The 23,724-nt window shown below is 52.4% G+C and overlaps 4 protein-coding genes across 4 annotated transcripts; 3 read left to right on the plus strand and 1 right to left on the minus strand.

Annotated features, from left to right (window-relative positions):
* Positions 1 to 1,194: 1,194 nt before the first annotated feature.
* HER10_EVM0006948 (uncharacterized protein) lies at positions 1,195 to 2,436 on the plus strand (the record flags this gene model as incomplete). Its single annotated transcript, XM_035476518.1, has 1 exon — positions 1,195 to 2,436. The coding sequence occupies one exon, from the start codon at positions 1,195 to 1,197 to the stop codon at positions 2,434 to 2,436; it is 1,242 nt and encodes a 413-aa protein (XP_035332818.1).
* A 5,420-nt stretch (positions 2,437 to 7,856) lies between these two features.
* HER10_EVM0006255 (uncharacterized protein) lies at positions 7,857 to 9,888 on the plus strand. The gene is made up of 3 exons (XM_035475846.1): positions 7,857 to 8,556; positions 8,627 to 8,909; positions 8,966 to 9,888. Exons 1-3 carry the CDS (start codon positions 8,209 to 8,211, stop codon positions 9,877 to 9,879), a joined length of 1,545 nt encoding a protein of 514 aa, XP_035332744.1. The 5' UTR covers positions 7,857 to 8,208; the 3' UTR covers positions 9,880 to 9,888.
* A 2,591-nt stretch (positions 9,889 to 12,479) lies between these two features.
* HER10_EVM0010445 (uncharacterized protein) lies at positions 12,480 to 12,771 on the plus strand (the record flags this gene model as incomplete). The annotated part of the gene is made up of 2 exons (XM_035479905.1): positions 12,480 to 12,670; positions 12,726 to 12,771. The coding sequence occupies 2 exons, from the start codon at positions 12,480 to 12,482 to the stop codon at positions 12,769 to 12,771; spliced, it is 237 nt and encodes a 78-aa protein (XP_035333245.1).
* A 2,829-nt stretch (positions 12,772 to 15,600) lies between these two features.
* Positions 15,601 to 19,137, minus strand: HER10_EVM0006169 (adhesin protein Mad1). Its single transcript, XM_035475762.1, has 2 exons — positions 18,070 to 19,137; positions 15,601 to 17,973 (listed from the first exon to the last, which is right to left on the minus strand). The coding sequence occupies exons 1-2, from the start codon at positions 18,127 to 18,129 to the stop codon at positions 15,958 to 15,960; spliced, it is 2,076 nt and encodes a 691-aa protein (XP_035332735.1). The 5' UTR covers positions 18,130 to 19,137; the 3' UTR covers positions 15,601 to 15,957.
* Positions 19,138 to 23,724: the final 4,587 nt, after the last annotated feature.

Raw genomic sequence — 23,724 nt, forward strand, 5'->3', positions numbered from 1 at the left:
CTTATTGGACGTGCCTGTTTCTACTCGGCGCCTATTGCGGGAGGAATCCCAGACATGCAGTCCAGAGCACAGCAACCCATCCTTAGCGTTTTCTTTCCCCTTCATGATCGCTCCATGCTATCTGTGGCCGCGAGAGGTACACCCCGCACGTCCATGTGAGCACCTCACTGAGACTGTTCTGTCTGTCACCTGTCACGTATTATCCACTTCAGTCTACAGTAGAGCCTCATACCCAACCCAACGCGAATCTACTTCAATGAGCGCCAGCACGATGTCATGTGTCACGCCCTACAAAGTTGGACAACACATGGTAATGTCAGGAGCTTGGACCCGCTCATCGTCGTTGTCGTCGAGAAGCCGCGTTTCCCCGTTTGACAAGACCGAATTCCGTCTACTGCAGGGCTGCCGCATGCTGTGTTTGAGAAGACAAGCTGTGCCACTATCAACCCGGTCTTGGCACACTCGCTTCTGGGCTAGTCACCCGGATCTGTGACCCGAAATTTCGAAATTACGCATCTCACTGCCATATTCACTTGGTGTCAACGTCTCATCCTCTATGATGTGACGACCTGTGTGGAGGAAGTTGCGAAATCTTCCTACAGAGCGCACTGCTATTTCCTAGCTTGGCAATATCTCGCTCGCTAACTCAGCCTCTCTCTGCGAATTCGAGTTCCATCATCAAATGAGACGTATGGGAAAGGTCTGGGTTGCTCAAAGTAGGCAGTGCAATCAGCAAAACAATGGCTTGTCTTCGTCTGGTAGGACCAGAGCAACAAAGTCATTCGACAACGGACCCGTGTCTCAAGAGCGCAAAGCTTGAATGACGAACCGTTGAAGACAAGATCTTTGTAGTCATGTCAACGTATTTAGCTGTCCATTGTACGCAAATGCCAAATTTGCGGTGGCATCTTTGACCTAGGTGAAAGGCGAGTGGCACAGCAGAACACATAGTGCCGTGTCTTTCTTTGATCGTCAACATACCTCGATGCCTTCCAATGGTGATTTAGACTATATGTTCGAGGAGAGCCCTCGTGGGGAGAAAAGTTTGGTTCTGTAGACCATAGACTTTCTTCACTTCAAATCAAACATTCGTATTGTACAATATCACTATACCTTTGTATCATTTATCTCTGTCGCATACCTGTCGAATACCCTCACACTACACCCAGCATATATCACAATACCTCTGCCAGAATGGGTTTGCGTAGTACCATTGTTTCCAAGCTGGTCTCTGGGCACAACAGCAACACCAAGAGCACCTTCAATAATGGCACAGACGAGCACTTCACCCGGCTCATGAACTCGGCTTTAGAAGAGCGACACATCCTGCCAGGGTGGACTTACGACGAGCCAGAGGTTGACGCCACAATCCTTGAAGTCAACTTTGCTCAACCATGTAAGAGAACCAGATCAACCTGGCCCAGCGACTACCACTTTCAGTCTATCCATCCACGCCGCCCATCCATCACACCAAATGTAGCGGTACACACTGACTTGGCCAACCTGGCTAGAAGGTTCGACATCCCCATCAACGCCCTCCATAACTTCATGCGCTTCCCGCCCGTCCGCGCCGTTGTGCGTACCCTCCTCATCGAACTAGAGCACCCTGACGCGCAATCCTCACCGCAGCTAGACGAAGTCGCGATCCTAGACAGAGTAGACGACATCGTCTCCAACACGAATCCTCCAGACCGACGTATGTACCTCACCCAGGTCACCAGCCCCGGCCCACAGTTCGCAGATAGAGCCCTGATCCTCTGCCTCATCAAACTCTGCGCCCAGTTTGAGGGCTGGAACCGCTGGGCGTTCGGATCCCGCCGCTCGACGATCCAGGTCTTCATAGGCGTCGTTGGCCTCTTTTGCAACGCGTGGGTGAAGGCGCCGACTGTTGATGCCTCGTGGTCGCGGGCCGGTGTGTCTTCTTTACCTTCCTTTCTCTCCTCTAAGCGCTTCGGTGTATGTGAGTCTGAGACTCCATCTCCGCAGAGTAGACTCACCCCCGAGATCTGGTTCGATTGGTCCATCCTCTTCGACCCCTGGCTCAGACAAACTAACGCGATCCAGCTGCTGAATCCGGAATCTGTATCCGTACCGTCGTCGCCCTCTTCAGACCGCCACACAAGACACGAAGCTGTAGTCGTGACAGAAATCACTCAGCCGGAACCCGAAAAGCAAGGCCGCGTCGTGGTCAAGTACCACGACAACGCGAAGCCCGACGAGGAGCGCTGGGCGTTCCGCTCGATTCTGGACTCGCGGTGGTCCGGGTCCGGGAAGACGCCGCGGACAGGGCTGCAGTATCTCGTTGAGTGGGAGTACGCCGAACCGACGTGGCAGCCGGCGAGGGACCTGCAAGGCTGCGATTCGTGGGTGTTAGAGTTTCATCGGGAGAATCCTGATAAGGCTGGGCCTGTGGCTAGGTTGAGGCGGGCTTTGTGAATGGAAAGGGAGTTTGTTGGCGGTTGGGCGGATGTTGGACCGTGAGGCTGGTACTTTGAATGACGTTCTTGTTGATTATTTGGCGTTGGAGTCTGCTCGGCGTTCGGAAGAGTTGAGTAATGTGCCTCATCAAGATGCGTTCGCAGATACGGTCGAGAACACCAGAACTCTCGGACTGAGATCACTTCATAGATTCCTGATACCCCACGATGCGTAGCTATGTTCCCATTTATCTTTGCGTCTCTTTCGACGCCTCGGAGCACCATGGTCTATTTTGACAGACTCCTAACCTTCCTGAAGGTGTCTATACACGGGCTCTACTTTTGGCTTCGAAATAGCAAGACTATTGACATACTTTCCCCGAGACATGGACTGATCCTCACGTCTCTTATATACCTTGATGATTGTAGGTGATGGATCTTATTTGGCATCTGAATCTGTAACGTCCTCAACGTATGCGTTGTAGGTTTTTACTTCAGCATGCTTTCCTTCATCCTCCTCAGCAGGAATGTACTCGTCACGTAACTTTGATAGCGGTTTCTCTTCGCTACGACGCCTTTTTCCACTCTTTTCAGGAGAGACTTTGGATTGCCCTTCGTGTGAATCCGATAGGGCTTTTTCTTCTCCTTTTATAGATCGCTCCCCTCTACTGGCCTGAGATACTCTATTAAGGTCCAGGGCCTGTAAGTTTTGCTGTGTAAGTCTTTTAAAAGGCGCGCTTCCTTCGGTATTCTCTGACTCCCGTTCTCGATACTCGAGTTGATTCTGAGAGCTCCAGCTGACGTCTTCGCCAAAATTCACAAGGTTCCGATGTCTGCGCATCTGGCTGGCCTCGTTTACCAGGTAGACGGGCTCAATCGCTAGCACGTCGGCCGAAGATCGAGTCAAGGGGAGATTCGCGAGTCTAGGTTCTTTGCTGTCCGGCATACAATCTTTGATTATATACCCCGAGCTATGGCGGCGAATATTCCGGCGCTGGTGATATTTTGGTGGAGAACGGTCGGCACACCCGCCGTGAATTGGCGAAAGCACGCACGGGGGGTTGTGATGCTGGCAGTAGCGAGCCGTTCTTAGGACTGTTTTTTATGAAGGTGGTTTCTTGAGTGAGTTGGCGATTGGCGATGATACATGCAGCGATTTTGACGGGACTCTCCAAACTATATTCGAAATACAAATTGTGGAGTGTTGTTGTTATTCAATTTTAGATTTCAGTTGATAGAAGGAGTTAAAGGAGGCTGTTCTGCCTTTGACACCTGAACATTGTCAAGGGGGCAGGAGAAAGAGGCGCCTGGCAAAGGCCGCTGTTCGCGTTTGGGGGCATCCCTGGGAACTCGTGCAGCTCGAATATCAGGCATCATCACAGAGAGACATCTGCCAGCTGAAGCCATGCTGCGTGGAATAATGACTGTAGCTGGACTAATTGAGTCAGGCCATTGAAGTAGACTTGTTGCACAGCATCTGTCGAACCTATCTTTTGACGCTAGAATGCTTCTTGCCGTCGAGCTTCATATGAGATGTAATTGTATTTGTTTATGTTCTGCTATCCCTGTTTTCAAATCTTTGATTCACCTTCACGACGGATACTTCCTGATCGTGATGTGTTCAGCAACCATGTCTACTAAGAAATATCGTCAGCACCGAGAATGGGAACATGGCGAGTGCATGAATAGTCAGTTTTCAAGTAGACATCAAGCAATATTCCACGCTTTCCGCGGATTTGTAGGTTACCAAGAGTCTAGTTACAGTGCATTTGAGTAGCCCTCCAATCTTCCCCAGTACATAACTTCGCGCTCAGTCATATCGGGGATTCCGGCCAGCCCTGGTTCCATAATAGGTTACGTGGCGCGGCTGGGATCTTCTATTAACTTTGTGGGCTGGATATAAGACGCTTGACTCTGAACTGCTTGACGTTGAAGCACCTGATTCCGACTCGCCTGACTCTGAATCGCTTGCCTCCGAATCGCTGGCTTCCAGATTGCTTGCCTCTGATGCATCTGTCTCTGATTCGCTTGCATCCAAGGAACTTGTTTCCGTTCCATCAAGGGACGTTCTCTCTGCGTTATCCAGTGCTCCAAGTAACCGTGGGTATCTGAGACGAGGTTCATGTGCAGATGGCTGAGGTCGATATTGATCGTATGCCCCAAGACCCTGAAATCGGGAGTGCATTTCAGGACTCTCAGGTTGGAGTTGGTATATAGCCCAAGTATTCTGGTGTTGGAGATAAGTTAAAGAAGGATAGTCAGGTTGGAGATGATCTCTATCGTCGTAAGGTGGGGGGCAGGTTCCTAGACATTGAGGTGGTCTTTCATGGGTCTTGAGCCAGGAGGTTGCAGGGGCGGAGGAAAGCCAGTGAAAGTTTCTTGGATTCCGCGTTGCGCAGGATAGCCGTGGTAAGCAGCGTAAGGATCGGAAGGTTGAGGATCCATTCTCGGACACCCTTTGCGTTACCCTCGATGAAGATGTTTCTTGGATGGGCTGGAGGTTGGCAATGGTTTTTGCGTAGGCAAAGCTGGTCGTATGATCGTCGATTTTTGATATTCTAGCCAACGACTTCATATTTATTTACATAGGGAGTAGTTGAACTCTGGGAGTCGAGAGATAAAGGGGCTGTTCTATCTTGGCCATGTGAACACCAAGAAGAGTGCGAAAGAAAGCAGATCTCTATAACCCGCCCGCTATTTAGAGACAACATCTTTTCCCGGGGAGGCGCTTAGCGATATTTGTCGTATGATGACTATACCTGCAGTGGAAAGATGCGGGTGTTTCGGGACTCTTTGTCTTTTTCGGCTCTTGTTCGCCTGTTTTTGAATCGGGAGTCATCGGGCCCGAAGGGTGCCGCGATTTTATGGGTTCAACGGCCGTCCCGCCACTGCCACCAACGTTGGTTTCGATATAGTAGAACAGTGACACATCAAGTAACCAACGAACCTGACGACAATCAAGTAAGGTCACCCATAGAAGAGTCTCTAGTGCACGTGAATAGGTGGCTGATATGAATCTCAATGCTAGCATCAAGCAAAGCTTCCAGCTCTCGCGAATTCATAGGCTTAAGTGTCTTCGGAGAACCTTCCGAATTCCCCTGCTGTAGATGCTTATCAGGCTACTGTTAAGATTATTAAGTAGTGTAGGTAGTACGATGGATCATTAAGCTACATTGTTCTGCCTCTTCCACTTTGCCGTATTTTTTCCTCGTGCTTTCGAAGTATCTCATCCGGCCCCGATTCATACTCAATCGAGCCCTCAGATGGATTCCCTGAGGGAGAATATTTTCTTCTCTTTTTTTCGGAAGCTTTCTTGGTGGCACCCTTGACATGGTGTTTCTGATCCTCTGAGACAAATTGGGAGGACGAGCGGGTTGGCTGTAAAGTTTCTGCATTGACATAAGTCTCTTCCTGTCTGCGGCTAATATCTAGAGGTGACGGTGAAACTTCCGATGATTCGCGAACTGCAAGTCTGGGAGGTTTGAAAAACATTCTAGGTGCCTGGTTTTGGTGATGCATTGCAGGTTATTACGACATATCATTAGGTATGAAGCAGATAGAACACACCATATCGGGAGGATAAGACTCGGAAAATTGTTGCGGATGAGAAAGACTGCTGCGGATGGAAAGACTGTTGCGGATGGAAAGACTGTTGCGGATGGAAAGACTGTTGCGGATGGAAAGACTGTTGCGGATGGAAAGACTGATGCGGATGAGCAGGCTGAGGAAGATAGGCATGCGGACAAGGCGGAGGGGGACAGCCAGCCTGCGGTAGTGTGTAAGGCGGGAGGCGGCCAAAATTTTGAGGATCGTAATGTCTATGGTCCATTCTTCTGAATTCTTTGGGCTACTTTTGATGAAGACGTTTCTCGAATGAGCTAGAGATTGGTGATAGTTCTTGTGCAACGCATAATAAGACTGACCGTCTCATTTTGAACGGATATATTCCAGTCACTTTTTTATAGGATAGATGAACGTATTTTAAGAGTCGAGAAGTAAAGAGGCTGCTTCATCTTTGCTCTCGGACTCGGCAGAGTGCCAAGACTACTTGCCCCAGTCGGAATAGGTTTCCAAGCAGCTGTCCAGGAACAATATCTTTAGGCTGGGTGGCGCTCAGCAGAGTATGATCATCTGTTGAGCACACATTCAATCAAGAGGTGTTTCGTGTGCTACTGAGTCCTTTGTCGACATGGACTGCTGTTCGTCTTCTCTTGAATGAACCGGCGGTCACCGGGCCCGATGTCAAAGAACGCCGTGTTTTTGTGGGTCACACCGGCTGGCCGATAGCTCGGGATCGCTCGTTGGCACCAAAACCCGAGGGGAATCTTTCCCGCCATCATATTGCAAAGGTCACTGATGGGGAGACAGACAGAAACAGAGCATTGGTAGCTTATACAAGCGCTGTTTCCTTGCATGCTTACACTGAGTGGAATAAGTTAGTAGCTACCTACCTTAGTACCTCGAAGATTACACCCTGACGAACCAAGTCCTGTGCGCTGTGGGCGGCTATCTACAATGTCGGCGCTAGGACAAATCCTTTCCGGTGGATTACCTGAGCTGGTGTTCATCTGGATAGTAATCGCACAGCTGGTCAAATGGTGTGGCGGCATCCCATGGCTCGGGCCCAGGACCGAATTTGAGATGGTTGCTGACAGTGAGACTTATGTGAGCTTCTTTCTCGACCTTTGAGCTATGGCGATTGAGCTGCACTGGCGTCACATGCAAAGAAAAGGCCGTTGAGAGTAGCGCATTCCAATGATGTGATGCAGCTCGAGGCTCGCTATTGATCGAACCTACTGCAATCTCAGGATTACAGTTGGCCGCAGTCGATTGGCTTACCCAGAACACAACGACAGCCACCGACGGCCGGCGGCGCAATCGGGTCGGCTGCCGGATTGGTTGACAAGGTCTTCTGCATGGCTGCCGAAGAAGCTTGAGGTAACGTCGCACGAATGACGACGTCCATGTCCATTTCCGAAATCTTGCGGAGAAAAGGAAGTATGGCTACACGATGATGAGGGGATGGGCTTCATTGGCGATTGATTACCTACCTTGAGGTACCCCGAAAGCCTCGGTCCAGCGGCACTGGGGACCTCAACAATCCACCTCCACTGAACTACGAGATGGAACTTCCCAACCTTGAGAGGTTGACGGGTATTTTAGTAGGGGAAGGGACCTTGGTAAAGTCCCTAAAGCAAGTACCTAGGTCCTAGCTCCGTTAGCCGAATCCCCAGAAAGTGCCTAGGCACTTGCCCAGATAGGAAATAGTACATCTGACCTGCCGCTTATCGATAACGAACCGTCCGGAATTACGACGCGGGGGTCGCGCGCGCATTTTGTCGCTGAAGGGGGAAGAAAAGGAGGGGGGTAACTTGAGGTACTAATAAATTGTGAGGTATCACTTGCCTTGCAGCTTTATCGGCCCAGGGTCCTAGTCACGTTCAACTGAAATTCGTCGAGTGCGTTCCACAATCCCAAAGCCCTCGACAAACACTCCTCTCTCTGCCCTCCGCCAAGCTTCTTTCCCCCCCTCCTTCAACTCCGAAGCGAACTGACGCCCAGCGCAAGGCGAACCCTGCGCCGACACCAGCCCAGCACCGAATGACCGCAACACCATCCGACGCAACCTCCCCAGCCCGTCCTCCGTGCTCCTCGCGAACGGCTACGAACATAGCTCTTGGACCGTCCCCAAGTTCATGACTTGCGCCGTCCCAAGCCACCCGACCTCTCTCCTTCCGTCTGACCCTCCGCGCGCCGGACGACCGCACACACTTTCAAATAAAGACCGAGCATGTGCCCCGCGCCTGATCATGGAGGCTCTGCCATAGATGATTCCCGACCCGAAGACAACGCCAACACCCTCAACAACACCATCGACGGCGAACACAACCCCTCCGAGCCTGTAGTCTTGGCCGGCGCCGATATCCGCACCAGAGCCCGGACAATGACGAGCACCGAGGAAATCGACAACACCATAATCCGGCCGGGCTCCGTCCGCATCAATGTCAAGGGCGCATTCATCGTCGATCCGGACTCGAGTTCTCCGAGGAGCAATGGCCGAGGTTCCCCGACCCACCACGAGACGAGCGATATTCGCCTGCCTAACCACCATGCTGTCGTGAGCCATATCGCCGTTGACGTATGCGACTCCCTCCTGCCCTTACCTGCTTCCTCTTCTAGTCTAGTTGCTAATCCCCTCGTTTGCGCAGATTGGCGGCTCCTTGATCAAGCTCGTCTACTTTACGCGCGAGGCGCACTCCACCGAGCCCGGCGGTCGTCTCAACTTTCTCAATTTCGAGACCGATCGCATCGACGACTGCATTGAGTTCATGCGCCACCTTAAGGACAAGCAGCAGACCCTCAATGGCTCTCAACCGAACGAATTGAGCGTTATGGCGACGGGAGGCGGCGCTTTCAAGTTCTACGACAAGATGCGGGATGTCCTGGGCGTAGATGTGTTGCGCGAGGAAGAGATGGAATGTTTGATAATTGGTAAGTTCTCGCAAACCCCTCGGCGCATGCTCGACGGTTGCTAACTTACCTCCAAGGCCTCGACTTCTTCATTACCGAGATACCCCGCGAAGTCTTCACGTACAGCGAAACCGACCCCATGCACTTTGTCTCACCTTCAGAAAACATTTACCCCTACCTCCTCGTCAACATAGGTTCCGGCGTCTCGATGCTAAAGGTCTCGGGACCCCGTCAATACCAACGTGTAGGCGGAACCTCGCTCGGCGGTGGTACGCTTTGGGGCCTGCTCTCCCTCCTGACAGGCGCTCGCACTTTTGATGAGATGCTCGACCTGTCAGAGCGGGGGGATAATGCCAAAGTCGACATGCTTGTCGGCGACATCTACGGGGGAGATTATGGCAAAATTGGCCTCAAGAGCACCACAATTGCATCGTCGTTTGGCAAGGTCTTCCGCATGAAGCGCACAGCCGAGAATGAAGCGGAAGACCACGGTGGACTACACAATGGCGATAACAAGAACACATCTCCGCCACCGGAAGCCTCAGCTGAAGATGGCCCTCAGGGAGCAGCAGAGCACTCCTCAGAAGAGCCCTTCTCTGGGGCAGATGTCTCGCGTTCGCTGCTATATGCGATATCCAACAACATTGGCCAGATCGCCTTTCTCCAATCGCAAATCCACAACCTGGACCACATCTACTTTGGAGGATCCTTTATTCGTGGGCATAGACAAACGATCAATACCCTCAGCTACGCCATCAAGTTCTGGTCTCAAGGCAAGAAGCAGGCCTACTTCCTCCGTCACGAGGGCTACCTGGGCTCCGTCGGTGCCTTCCTCAAGCGCCAACCTCGCAACTGGGGTCGTCGTGGTTCTCTTGAACAAGCAGAGCCCATGGAGAAGCGCATCCAGAATCGCAGGATACACGACGTTGAGATGCAAAGCCTCGTCGACGACTACGCTTCCGACTCTGGACGCGAATCAGGACGCGACTAGCCAATAAGCAAAGAAAAAAAAAAAAACATTACATTCATAAAAAGGAGCGAAGGTAGCCGAAGTTGAATATCCCTGTTTTCGGGCGTTGTGCGGGCAGGCGGCGCGGTATATTCTGGCATTTACGACGCTTGATGGCAGAGCATTTGCGAATTTAGTGGGGGAGGCGAGATTGAAAGACATCACGCCAACTTGGTGACCACTTAATTGGCACATACCATTATATTTTTTACTACATACTTACCAGTTTAATGTTATCAGTCATAGCTCGGCTGGCCTGTCGAGACGGATCGGCCCTGGCTTGTCAGCAAACACTACAAACATTTCAACCAAAGAATTGTCTTCTTATTTTTTATTCGTGTGAGAGGTATCAAACAAGCAACGAGGGTTTCTCTAGCTTATCTCATCAACTCTGGAGCTTTCATGCAGCCGGAGGCAGTGGCTCAACCCGGGTCTGTAGGTCTCTGGTCACCTAGCTCAGTGGTATGTCAGTTCAAGTCCCATCAAGATTTTGACTTACGATCATGGGCTTTCTTCTTGACCATACAGCCCGCTTCAGATTCTTCAACATTGCCGTGTCATCACTTGGCTAACGCTTGTTGCAATAAGTCTTCAGATTGACCAATTCACCCGGCTCTATTCGAATTTTCTCTGAAGTTGTGGTTGTCGTCACACCAGATACGTCAAGCCACCCTTCGTCCTACACATTATGGCTATACGTCATCCCCATCATCCCCGTCATCCCGTCCTCCGCACCGCCGGGTTACCTTTGGGCACATGGACCCCGGACGAAGCGGACAATCACATGTACCCCGGACTCAACGGATGCGGTCCACAAATTCTCGGCACCTCGGAGGAGGGGACGTGGCCGGGGTGCGCATTGAAACGTATATGGGCCGTGGAAGACTCGGGAATCGTCCCCGGTAACTTTATTCGTTATGCGTAATTTTCTCTGGATCGGAAGGCTAACCCTACTGTACGCTCCACTGCTCGTAGTCACTTCTGGAAACCGCTAGTGAGGCTTTCTTTACAGGTGATTACTTAACTTAGTATAGGCCAAGGGGCTGTAAAGACGGCGTATGGTCTGATCTGCATTCCCAGAGTTTGGGATTGAGTAGCTGAACATCATTCATTCTTGGTGATTGCCGATGTAATGGGTTATGATGAGAAGGTCAGTCAGAACAAGAAGTACTGCCCTAGTGTACTGGAACTTTTCGGAATAGAGTACCTTTAGAGTCTACAACACCGCTTCGTAGCCGCGGATCTATGCTATCATAGCCATCACGACCAATACTACATCGGCGCCGGTCCAGATTCCGCACTCCTCGGCCCAAGACAACAAACATAGCTCGGCACCAAGCCAGCCCTCCTTACAGAGTTCACAGAAACGTCACCGCTCCGCCACCGTAAGCCTCACGACGTAGCCGTTCGCAACGGGGTCCGGTCTAGAAGCCGCAACAACAGAACAAACTCGTCTGAACGGTGTCTTTCACTCTGCCCAACGTCACCTAACCCAGGATAGGGAAACCACTCAAGTCGGGAAATTCCCACTTTCAGCTGTTCGCACGAGAAGGCTTGTCCCGAGGCAGTGGTTTGCGTGGTTCTCCACCATGGCCAAAGGAAGTAAAGCCCGACGACTTGGGTTCTGGAGCCTGCTTGAGTTCCTGTAGTCGGCCGTTTTTTTCTCGTTTTCGTCTCAAGTATAACTCAACCAGCCTACGCGACGTCACAGAAGCGACCCGCAGTAAGAAAGATATGCCGAGGTGCCAGCCGCAAGTTGTGTCGTCTGATGTTTCCTGCCTTTGCATGAATAGCCGTAGGTAATCGGCGGGCTATGCACGGACTGCCGGACAGCGCCTGTATGGATTTACACCCAACAAACTTCCCTCTACTTGCCTAATGCGGAAGCCGATCGCGAGAAGGTATTCGCTTACTACTACGTAGGAGGGAACCGCAGGTCATTGATCCGGACCCTGCGGAGTCGGCGGCACGCAAATCGGGAGACCTTCCAAGGGAAGACCCCGGACGACCGTAGCTGGACCCGAATACGGAGAGCTGAAGGCAATCGGTTGGTCCCCACTACGATCTTGAAGCTTTGAAGTGAGGGCGAGAAAGAGGGAGAGGGAGGTCGGGGAATTACATCATTGCGGTTGTCATTGCTGTCAGATATCCCTGTCTCCCGTGAAGTGACGTCCGGCACACACACTCACATACGCATTCGGCTGAGCCCTGCGGTGGTCTGGGCATGGACTATGCGTCCTGTAGAGGCAGGGTTGCGAGTCCAGCGTTCTCCCAGAAGGGTGTCGATCGCGGTAAGGCAGGTGAAGGATGTTGGGTCATGAGAGGTTTGCGAAAATCTATATAGGTGAGGAGAATTCCCGCCTCCTCTACGATTCCTGTTCCCATTCAGTATCAAACAACCACACAACAACCAAACAATTACAACTTCCAACAAAGACACAATCCACACATCAATATCAGCCAGCCTTCAAACTAGCAACGAAGCACTATAACTTGAGAAAAAGAGTCAAGCAGAAACTGTCACAGAAATCACATTATACAACACATCAAACTCATCACATTTACCACCTTCAATCGCCAACATGCAGTTCTCCACCATCTTCGCCATCTTCGCTGCCACCATGGTCGCCGCCGCACCCACATCTCCCATGGACTCAACTCTCGAGGCCAGAAAGGACCCCGGTGCCATTGCCGCCTGTGAGACACAGACAGCAGCCGACCAGGTTGCCTGCATTGACAAGTGCAACAAGGATGCCGCGTGCATCACGGCTTGGTAAGTCAGAGTCACGGAGTACGATGTAAGGAGAATGGTACTAATTACTCCATAGCTCTCTGGATGCTGCCCAGAAGTACACTGCTTGCGCTACGAACTAGATCCACAGTGATATCAGCGATTGAATAAGTGTAGGATAAGTGAGCGGGAACAGTATGAGCATTAGAGATTGCATAGCAAGCGACTAAACTGTAAGATTATGAGGAGACTTTACTTGGACATATAGAGAGCGAGATGTCTAGCCTCAATGAATTATTAGATTCTTGTGTCAACAAGCCCGTCTTGAAGCCATATTCATTGCGTGAAAAAGTGCAAAACTAAGGTTATGAGAACTCCGATATTTGCGGACTGGCTGACACCTGCGACAATCTTCACATTGTGCCTTACTTGGACGCTTTAACCTCCGGTGTGTATTGAGAGAAGGACATAAGTGACGCCGTGTCTCAGTATATGGCCCCTGAATCACTCTGGGGGGGCGCAGGATAAGAAATCCCAGGCATCACTGCCAATGCGAGTCGATAAGATGAACCATCTCCTCCGCCAGAAACTTCACCAAGACCACATCCTCTGTTGAAGCGCACAAAAAAGCCACGCCGTATCTCACTCATTCACTGATTTCTGATGACTCGGCGTGGAGCCACAGTGGATACACAACCCCCCTTCCCTGAGACACCGATCCCGCCGGCATGAGCTGGCTTGCAAAAGCCTCACCGGCGTCGCGGCATCATCAGATGGCTTGGTGTCAACTGAACTTACAAAAGCCATTATAACAATATCACACGATCAAGTATCAAACCAGACTCCAAATTTCAAAAACGGATTACTGATTGACTGCTCTCCGAAGGCTCCGGCGCCGGGTTTCGGCGAGGGTCCCACCCCGTCCGCCGGCAACCACGTCCGGGTCTCCTCGTTTTCGGTATTGAGGCGATTCAACTTGGAGCTATTTCGGGGCCTCGGTGGTCGGTCGGATTGATTACACATGGAAACGACCAGGAAAATGGAAGGCTACGACAAGAAAACGCATCGTTTCGCAACATGACGCTCTATGCTTTATCAAGCACAATGCAAAGTGACCATATTGGCCTTGTTGAAGTATCAGGCAAAATGGGAACAAGTCGACCACATAACCTTTTGACGGGCGTTCTTGTTGGACGGGCTGAGGGGAATGACTCCGAGGCATGTGCAAAGTCGTCTCCGAAGCCGGGACCGAGGCACCGCAAAAGTGGGGACATTGCCGTACTTCTCGGGCCGGAGCCGACGAACGAACGGCGGATGAACATTGCAGCACAGATCACTTCAGCTCTGCTGCAAGTAAGAGCTAGATATTTACTGTGATTTCACACATCGGCTCTTCAAAGGTTAGAAGAAGCTATAACGACGACTTTTATTCCTCCACGGCGGCTTCTACATTGTGTCATTCATCACACTTCATCTCGTAGCTCAGACATTCTGATTCATACTTATCTTCCATCAAAATCATGAGCATTTTGATTGGAGAAATCAAATACTCCTGAGATATGATGGCTCTCAAGTGAATGGCGAAAGTAAGAATCTCGGTGATCCTCAACTATTGAACGGAATCGAAGGCCTTGAGCCTAAAGAAGACGCTCCGGCCATCAAGTCGATAACTTTAAGTGACATGATCGACTGGAGTGAAGAAAGCTCGCTCAATCTCAAGCGGCTGTCAGATTACGGGAACACCGACTTCATGATAATGGATATGCAAGTGTTCCCGACTCCTCAACTGGTGCTCTCTCTGAAGCACATGTCTCCAAAATGGGTGGATGTACGGTGATGATAGCTGCGCTAGGTGACCACTCCTGGTTATAGGCACTTGTTATTCGATATGGCTGGGTGCCTGACTCGGGCGATTGTATATTCCACTTTGAAGCATTCCATTAATGATGAAGATAAGTTCATTGTAGTTTTCAAAGAAGACGCCGAGAAGCTCATCGCCAAGACGCCCACCAACGCAACTTGGCTACAGACGAGAAAGCTCGCGAAGAAGCTGAACAAGACAGCCCAAATCAGCCATTCTTTGCCCAAATGGTTCATACACGAATGTGACTTACGTCAAAACCGGCCACCTCTCAACAAATTGTGTCATTCGCAGTTGAGCTAGGCTCTCCAAAAGGGAGATCCAAGTCCCCAAGCCCCGAACTGAGCCTCAAGCACAGCAAGAACTCTTCCGCAGAAACACTCCGCCTTGTTCAATTCCCAAACGGAGTCCATCATGGTCAGAGAAATGGCATTTCAGAATCGCCCTCATCGCCAACTCTACAGCAGTCTAATGGGAATACACAAACTTGCAACGATCTGGCGTCAGTGTATATCCCATCCCCAGGCAATACCTAAAAAACGGACCCTAGGCTAGACGAGGCGAGCCTATTCCACTATGGTAGTCGAAACCCCTCAGACGGATGACCATGGTTTCCGTCCTTTGTGACGAGAGGGTAAGGGGGAAGGAGGGGAGGGCATTTCATGGTCCATGCCCCCCCGGCGAGCCCGTGAACACTCAATCAACGGGCCAATGCACAACATCATTATGGGCATACGTACTTCAGATGGACTTTATCAAGTTGGTAAGTGAGCATCGATTCAACACGGAGAGCCATGCGAAGATGAGAATGAACTTTTTTGCTCCCCCTATCTACCTTATGTCATACCAGTCATGAGATAAAGAGGAATTGTTCGCATTACAACAGCTCATTTCCGAGGTCGTCTCAACTACAACATCACATGACTCATTGCGACCTTGACAGTAGCAGCAGCAGGCTCGTACTCACTCAAAGCAGTCAGCACGACCAAGCTTGAACCTAACAGAATTATTACAAATGTCACTTGAGTACTCAGAGGATTGGAACACATCACAAGGCAAGAGGAACTAAAGAAGTCATTGTAGAGCGCATTTCTATTCCTCTCGAAAGGAACTAGCTAATTAAGTATTAATCCAACAAGCCAAGGGGTATAAAAAAAATCTTCCAACACCCTTTTTTTCTGATGCGCTCTAAAAGTTCGCGGCCAGGTTGAGATAAATGTGGGAATATAGAGTCCTTTTTAACACCGAATGTTTCCAGACCTATAAAAAACCACCTATGCAATGTGTTTGTTTCGTAAGGATCGTAAGAATGATATGTAAAATTGCGGGCTTGTAGATTACAGATTTGTGTGTGCATGCAGCGACTTGGATACAGTAAGGAAATTTTGGGGGGTAGCATCTCTCCTCCGCGCTCAAGTAAGTTTCATCTTAGTAGAGGGGAGGGGAGAAAGCAGCCATGTTACCCAGCTTAGAAGGCAGCGAGGGCAGCAATGGCAACAACGGCACCGAGGCCGAAGGTGGTCTTGCCAGCACCGGCGACAACGACGCCAGTGGTGGTAGGGACGGCAGCACCGCCAGTGCCGACAGGAGTGGTCTTGCTGGCGCCAGCGGCGGGGGTGGTAGGGTAGGGAGCAACCGGAGCCTGGGAAGAGGCAGTCGCACCGGGGGCAACGGGGGTTCCGGCGGGGGCAGAGGGAGCCGGGACGGGAACGACGACCGAAGCGGAGTTGGTGGCGAAGGAGACGTGGGGAACCTCGAGGGTGGTCTTGATGATGGCGGTGGTGGAGGAGCCGGGAACGGTGGTGCCAGAGGTGACACAGGGGACAACGATGGTCTTATCAACGGTGACGGTGGTGTACTCGGCAGGGTTGGTGGCAGCGGGCTTGGTGGCCGAGACGGTGATGGCGGTGGTGATGGTGGCAGGGACAGTGACGATGGCAGGGTTCTCAGGGATGTGAGCAGCGCAGATGCCCTGGAAGAACTGGGTAGCCTTGGAGATGATCTCGTCGCTGGCACCGTAGGAGTAGATGCAAGAGAAGACGTTCTCGACGAACTTGGAGTCGGGGCAGAAGCAGTTGACATCAGAGTTGTCAGTGCAGCCGGAAGAGAACATCCAGGTGCTCAAGCACTGGGGAACGACATCGGGGCAGGGAAGAGTCTCAACGGGGCCAGCGGGAACAGTGACCGAGGCGACAGGCTTCTGGGAGGAGACACCCTGGGAAGGAACACCGGCGGGCTGGGTGGCAGCAGGCTTGGAGGGAACACCGGGAGTGTGGACGAAGGTCTCGGTGACGGGGCAGATGGTGGTAGAGACGGGGACGGTGACGGTGACAACGGCGTGGGACTTGGCGGGGCAGTTGGTGACCTCAGGAGCGCAAGAAGTGACGGTCTCAACGCGGGTGGTGTAGACGGTGGAGGTGGTGTCGTAGACAGTGGTCTTGGTCTCGGGAACAGCGGGAACGGTGGCAGGGACGGTCGCGGGGACGGTCTCAGCGGGCTGGGTGCCATTGCCGGGAACGGTAGGAACGGAGGCGCTGGGGAGGGCAGCCGAGGTGGTCTCACCGCCGACGGGCTTGGTGACAGACTCGACAGGCTTGCTGGTCTCCTCAGTAGGCTTGGAGACAATGGGGGTCTCGGCGGGCTTGGTGACGGAAGGAACAACAGCAGTGGTCGAATCCGCGGGGATGGAGATGGAGGGGAGGGCAGCGGAGGTGGTCTCGCCCTTGCTGGGAACGGGAGCAGTCTCGGTCTCCTTGGAGGGGCCGGTGGTGGCAGGCTTGGTGGCCTCGGTGGTCTCCTCAACGGGTTTGGTGGGCTTGGAGACGGAGGGAACAACGGCGGTGGAGGTGGCCTCGGCCTCGGAGGTGGTCTTGACGGGCTTGTCGTGAGTCTTGGTGCTCAAGGTGGTGGCGATGGCGAAAGAGCTGGTCTTGGTCTTGGGAGGGACGGTGGTCTGGGGAGGGCTGCAGTCGAAGCTGATGGTGTGGATGCCAACACCGCAGGTGGTCTTGGGCTTGGAGGGCTGCTCAGGGTAGACAATGGTGACGTTCTTGGCACCACCGCACTGGGAGTTCTTGACAGTGGTTCCAGACTTGGAGCAGGCAGAGCGGTGCTTGCAGCTGGAGCCATCGGGCATGTCGTAGTGGAACTCGAGGTCGCAGTCGAACTCGACGGAGACGTCAAAGTGGACAATGGAGAACTTGTCGGGGGAGCTGGTGCCGGAGCCACAGCCGAAGGAGGGAGAGGTCTCCTTGGTGCTTCCGCAAGAGCCCTCAATGACCTTGCCCTTGCCGAAGGTGCGGGGAGCGAGAAGATCGCGCTTGGAGAAATCGCTTCCGCAGGTCCAGCCCTTGAAGTCGAAGCCGCCATAGTTGCTGAACGATCCAGTGTTCAAGTCACCCCAGGAGAAGCCATCCTTCTGCTTGTCGTCACACTTGTTGTCGGTGTTCTCGGGGCAGGTGAAGGAAGGGAACTTGTTCCAGCCCTGTGAAGCTTGTTAGTGATCACCGACTAGAGAGAAGTAGGCGAGATCTCATGTGAGATCTGGCTATGGGGTTGTTGCTGTTGTAGGAAGACTTACGGTAGCAGTGACCTGGCTGACGCCGGCGGCAAGAGCCAGAAGAGCAACGCTGTTCTTCATTTTGAATGATGGACGAGGATTCTTTTCTTGAAGTGAGAGTGAGAGATACTTTGTTCTAGTGAAAGTAGAGGAAACAAAAAACTAAGTTGGTATTAAGTTGAGAGTAAAGAAGCGAATGACTTTACACTCAGAAAGCGAATGGACTGTTGTTTGATAGAACGAAAGTAGGAAAGAATGTTCGATGAGGATGAGAATCGAAACAGTAAACATGGGCGGGAAGAGGAAGAGTCTATATACAAGAACGACGACTCCTATCACTGGGGATGGTTGGGTGTGAGGTTCCTAGTCTTCACCCTCACCCTCACCCTCACCTGAGAAGGCGACTTGCCTGGAGGGGAGGGGTGGGAGACTGACAGACTGAGTGACTGACTGAACAGACGCAGAGAGAGGACCGAACGGGGATGAGGGACGGAGACGGGGTGGATCCAGGCAGGAGGTGCAAGTGCAAGGCCGTGCTGCACGGACTAGGTACAGCGGACCCGTGGCATGGCCATGGATGTGGATGTGGACAGCACTCGCACTAGGCATGGGGGCCTGTGGACTGGCTGATGGATGGCCGTGGTGCGGTGGTGGGCGCAGATGTGGATATGGGATGGGTGGATGGAGGCTAAAGGAGGAGAGGTCACCGGAGGGCATGGCAGGCAAGGCAAAGCGAAGCCGGGTTTGATGCCGGCCTCTTCGAAGGCCATGCTATCCGCCAACAGGGATTTGGTTCTCCAAGACGACTTCTGGATGGTGCTACGACTGAAGACTGGGCTGGGAAATGGGGGATTGCAGGATGGGGCCAGAAACAGCACTGCCTTCTTCCCATCCGGCACCTGAGCGGTTGAACGGTTCCTATTCGAGCGACTTGTTGCTTGGATCGGAGCCAGGAACAGACGGAGACGGGTGCATTTGGGCACTGCAGCCCCTGGACAACCCCTTTGATCCTTGAGCATGAGGACGGGAGTCTCTGCGTGTGTCTCTCTATCCCAATGGTTGAACAGTGGTCTCCTCGTTCAAGTCCCGGAGGCCCTCTCCATAAACTACATGGAGGTTACGGCACATGGTTGACGAATTGGAAGTGATGGATGTTGAGATTGAGTGTGCTCAGCCTTCCGGAACAAAGGCAATGCTCATGCTCGTAGGCCAGGCTGAGTTTCATGCTCATGCATAACCGTGTGATGGTGCTTAATTGGAGAGATCCGCAGTTGCTTTGGCGGTGCCATAGGGTTTAGTCAGATTAGGGGCAAGATGGGGATGTGTGTTCTGTGAACAATGACGATATGCTACGGCCGAGGGCAAGATGGGGAAGTGTTCATGAATAGCAACACGGACGCCATGTGGAGATGGCGGTTGATGCAGGACCGAGACTAGAGAGCACCGCCTGTTATGCTCGAGATGAAGGTGTCGACGATCCGTCAAAGCCATGGGCGGACGGAAAAGACGGGAAGCGAATGCAAGACGAGCCAGACAGCGTCGGTGGGCTGGACTTGGTGAGAGTGAGAGTGAGAGTGAGATGTTGAGTCGAGTCTGTGAGTTGCGGATGGAGATGAGATGAGGTCGGTGCGTACGCTTTGGTGCCGCCGTCTGCGACTTTCAGATGACTGGAGGGAGCGAGCGAGCGAGGGGCAGCAGGTTGTCTGTCTGTCTTAGACATTGACGGTAGTCTAAGTCTGACTGTCTGCTTCTGTGCATCCTGTATCCAAACAGGAACCGGGTGCCATGGATCGTGGATCGCAGACCGTGGGCGGTGGACGGTGGTGAAGGATGCAGACTGCAAAGTTGCCATCTGCCAGTTCTGCGCTTTGTTTTGCCGCCGCCGTGACGCTCGGGCGGTAAAGTGAGTAGTCAGGTACGTACACTTGGTGACCTTCCCCCCTTGCCATCCAATGCTGTCCCGTTCAGGAACAGGAAAGAGCAGGGACAGGGGTTGCCTACCTAAAGAGACCCGGTCGCCGACGACGTGAGAAGGCCCAAGCTGTGAGCTGGCTCTCTCTCTCTACCAAGCCCCCTGCAGTCTGCAGACTGTCGACTGCAAGAAAAGACGGGTGCGCCTTTTGAGTCTTCATTCTGTGGTGAAGTAAGGTGCGGATGCATAGGTACCAGAGACGAGAGTCTGGAGTGCAGTTCTAGGCTGGCCGTTTGCGCTATCCTTCCCCAGAGGCTTGCTTTTCTCTCGCCGGGCTTGATCTGAAATCTAGGCTTGACGCCACAGGGAATTTGAATCTCTCCCCCAGCAGAACAGAGTAGAGACTGGACGCCTTTTTGGATCTTTTGAGGGGACAACGGGCGCCTACCCCGATCTAAGTGACCCCGTGGCTTACCATCTGCGACTCGTTGTAACTGTACCTTATCCCGTATTGGGAATGGCTCATTGTTAGCCAGTCTATTTGGTAATCGCTCTCCAACTTCACACACTTTTGGTTGTCGGTTGCGACTCTGCTCACAAGACACTGTAACCCCAAGGGTGCACCAATTCTTTCCCATCGGTGGGTGGCTTTTACTTTAGTCAGGGGCAGAAAGACCTCAGGTACTCCGTACTCCGTACCCGCCCCGCCATCCACACATCCATCCAAAAACCCCACCGCTTCCCATCCAGCCAATCGTGGATTATTACGGACTGGAGTCTCTGAGGTTGAACTACGGCGAATCTGGACGTCTCAAACGGACTCGCCGCCGCCTTTCGCCCTCCAATAAACGGCGTGGATGGGATGCCCCAGGATGCCTCGATACGCTGGCCTCCGCGCCTAACGTCAGCCCATCCACCACTTTGGGGCTCTTTGGAAGATCAACACGGCGGCAAGGCACGTATGGAGGCTCCGAATGCTGCACGTAATCATTACCCGTGTGTATTTTAGGCCTAGCAAAAGGTCACCCAAAGTTAATCTAAAAGGTTGATGCTGTTAACCGTGTTCCAGCCTGCATCCGTATCCATCTCAGCCTCACTCTATGGAGCGTCTCAAGAATCGCCTTAGCAAAGTTTGAGTTGCAGTGCAGACAGATACAGACAGTTAGAGAAGGGGGAGACTGTCAACGTTTGTTATCGAATTTTTCAATCTGCAAAAATCAATTCTCGGTCCATCCTACCTTACCCTAGCCCTCCAGATAGATGGAAGTCGATAATACGCGGACCACTCTGCGTACCCGTGTATGGCACCTGGGCCCATTGGTGTAAGGTACCTCCCGTCGGTACTCCCACCTGAAGGACGGAAGCATTGGACGAAAGAAGCTCATGGCTGTGGAAAGGGGCCAGCCAATGACAGCTGCCAGATCATCTGAAGTCACCCTCACAAAGTTGAAAGAGACAACAGACAATTTATTCACACCTATCTTACCTGAACTCATTCCCCAAGAAGTCAAGACACTTACTCGACGAATCAACTCAACTTCCTAGGTAGTTCCCTGCCGCCCATGACCCTTTCTGTCCTGTCATGCTCCGAACAACGGCTCCTTTGAGACCCAGAGGGTTGCTTTGGGCTGCTTTCTACTTGTCAGTTGACACAGACACTCATTACTTGCATCCCGACTCCTTGCCGCCTGTCTGTTCCTTTGAACTGTCCATAGCCTCTCGAGTCTTCTGCATCCTCTCCTCTGGCGACTTCTCCCACCAACCAAGCGAGGGGCTCCTTGCCCAGTCCAAAGTTGAAACGCTCAGCCACAGCGCCAGCTTCTCCGTTGCGCTAATGCAGGAACAGCACCTCGGAGCCAATCAATGACCAGCGGAAAGGAAACCTCTTGGGAAAGGGCAACCCAGGACGTTACCTTGAATCCCTGCCACTGCTCCTCCCCTGCTTCTTGCCTTGCCTTGCCTTGCCAAAAGGAGGGGATTCTTCCCCTCCCCTGCTCCTTCTTCTTCCCCCTGCTTGCCCGGGGTCATCCCCTCCACAACTTTTCACTTCCACTTGGTACCCCTGGAGCCTTGTTCGCGGCGTGGTCCTTCCGCCGCCACTTCTTTCCCCCTGGTTCACCACTTCAACATCCATTCACCTCGAGGCTCGACTCCATCACCCCAACTCTGCAAGGAAAAAGCATCAATCTACATCCAGATGGTCATACACTTGCATTCAAAGTCCACCTCGATCGCAATCCTTCTCCATCCTGCTACCCTGGACCCCTTGCTCCCGAAGAAAAAGTCTGTCAGCCAGGGCACGCCGGAACCTCGAGAGGCTATGCCCTTCAGAGGAGAGCAAGAACACCTGGGATCCCGGGGGTCCCAAATCCTCGAAGCACGCTTTACCCGATCATGACGCGACCTGTCGGCCCTGTTGCCCAAATCCATCGACATTGGTTTGCATCCTGGTCGACGATGCTCAGACCTTCTGGCCAGAAGCTCCACGATAGCTCTTGGGCGTTGTTCGCTTCCGTTCGATTGACCTCCTTCCCTCGCTTTTGCTCCCTGCGCTGCCACGCCGCCTACCCTCTTCTGAGAAGAATAGGCTCGCTTCACATCGTTCGATCTAGGACCCAGTCTGGTTGCCACGCCTGTCAAGCGATATTATATCGTGTTGGGTATATTCAATTCCAACGTGTTGCCAAGATATCGCGGCTCGGTCAACCGGCCCAGATCAACCAAAACGAACGGCCCGCTACTAGTTATCGGGATTGTTTACTCATCCGTCTAAACCTCTATTTGCTTCCGAAAAAGGCCTGCTCGCCAGCTTCAATCTGGCGCATTGTACGGATATCTCTACTAGTTATCGCCGTGAGCCTCGTAGACCTGTGGATGGTTCCTCCTCGCTGTGCGGCTGTCTATCCTCGGGTCAACTGCAAAATCACACGTCAATAGACGTCACAATGCTTGGCCTTCGACCGGTCCAGAATAACAGGCCAAAGAGTCTTCCATCGTGTCTTGGCCTGATTGCCATCTCAAGAGCTCGTTCCGAGGAAACGGTTTGTTTCACCAAGTCAGCCACCCGAAGCCAACGAATCCGAATGTGGGCTATCAGTCTACCTCTTTGTGGAAGCTGGACCCAATGATCAGGACAACACACACGGCTTGTTGCAACCTCAGCGACAACGTAACGCCAGCGGTGGTTTCGCTCTTGATTTACGGAGTACAGCCACAGCTTCTAGGCTACTCGGCGGCTCCCTCGAGTGTGTGGATCGCCAAACTGCAACCTTTTCTCGGTTTAGATTTCGTTTTAGATTTAAGCATCCTTTTCTCTCTTCGGCGGGTGGCCGAACCGCTGCAAGATGGCCGGACCCGTATCGGGCCTAACTAACAGGCCATGCAGTCTGCAATCCATCGAGAAGCGCTGGCCAGACCGCGCGGCACTATGTGATGGCTGCGGGATGCCAGGCGCTTTACTGAGACACGGCTTTTCACCACAACCTGTCGAGTCTTTCGCAAGCAAGCCTTTACCTGAGACAACTCGTCAATGGCTAAAGACAACGTCGCCAACTGTTCAGAGCCAGGCGGCTATGCCCAGATGCAATTACAATCCCAGTTGTTTGGTCTACAGTGCAGTTCTTCCAGATCCTTTGCCCGGCAGCGATGCTTCGGGTCATGATTTTCCATCATTGTCAAAAGCGTCAACACATACAACTCTAGGTTGCTCTGGCGCCCAACCCATCATCTATTCGCAACCGACTTTACAGAAGAGTAACTGGTTC

The sequence above is a fragment of the Colletotrichum scovillei genome, assembly GCF_011075155.1.
Source record: "Colletotrichum scovillei strain TJNH1 chromosome Unknown Contig00006, whole genome shotgun sequence".
NCBI classification, from domain to species: domain Eukaryota; kingdom Fungi; phylum Ascomycota; class Sordariomycetes; order Glomerellales; family Glomerellaceae; genus Colletotrichum; species Colletotrichum scovillei.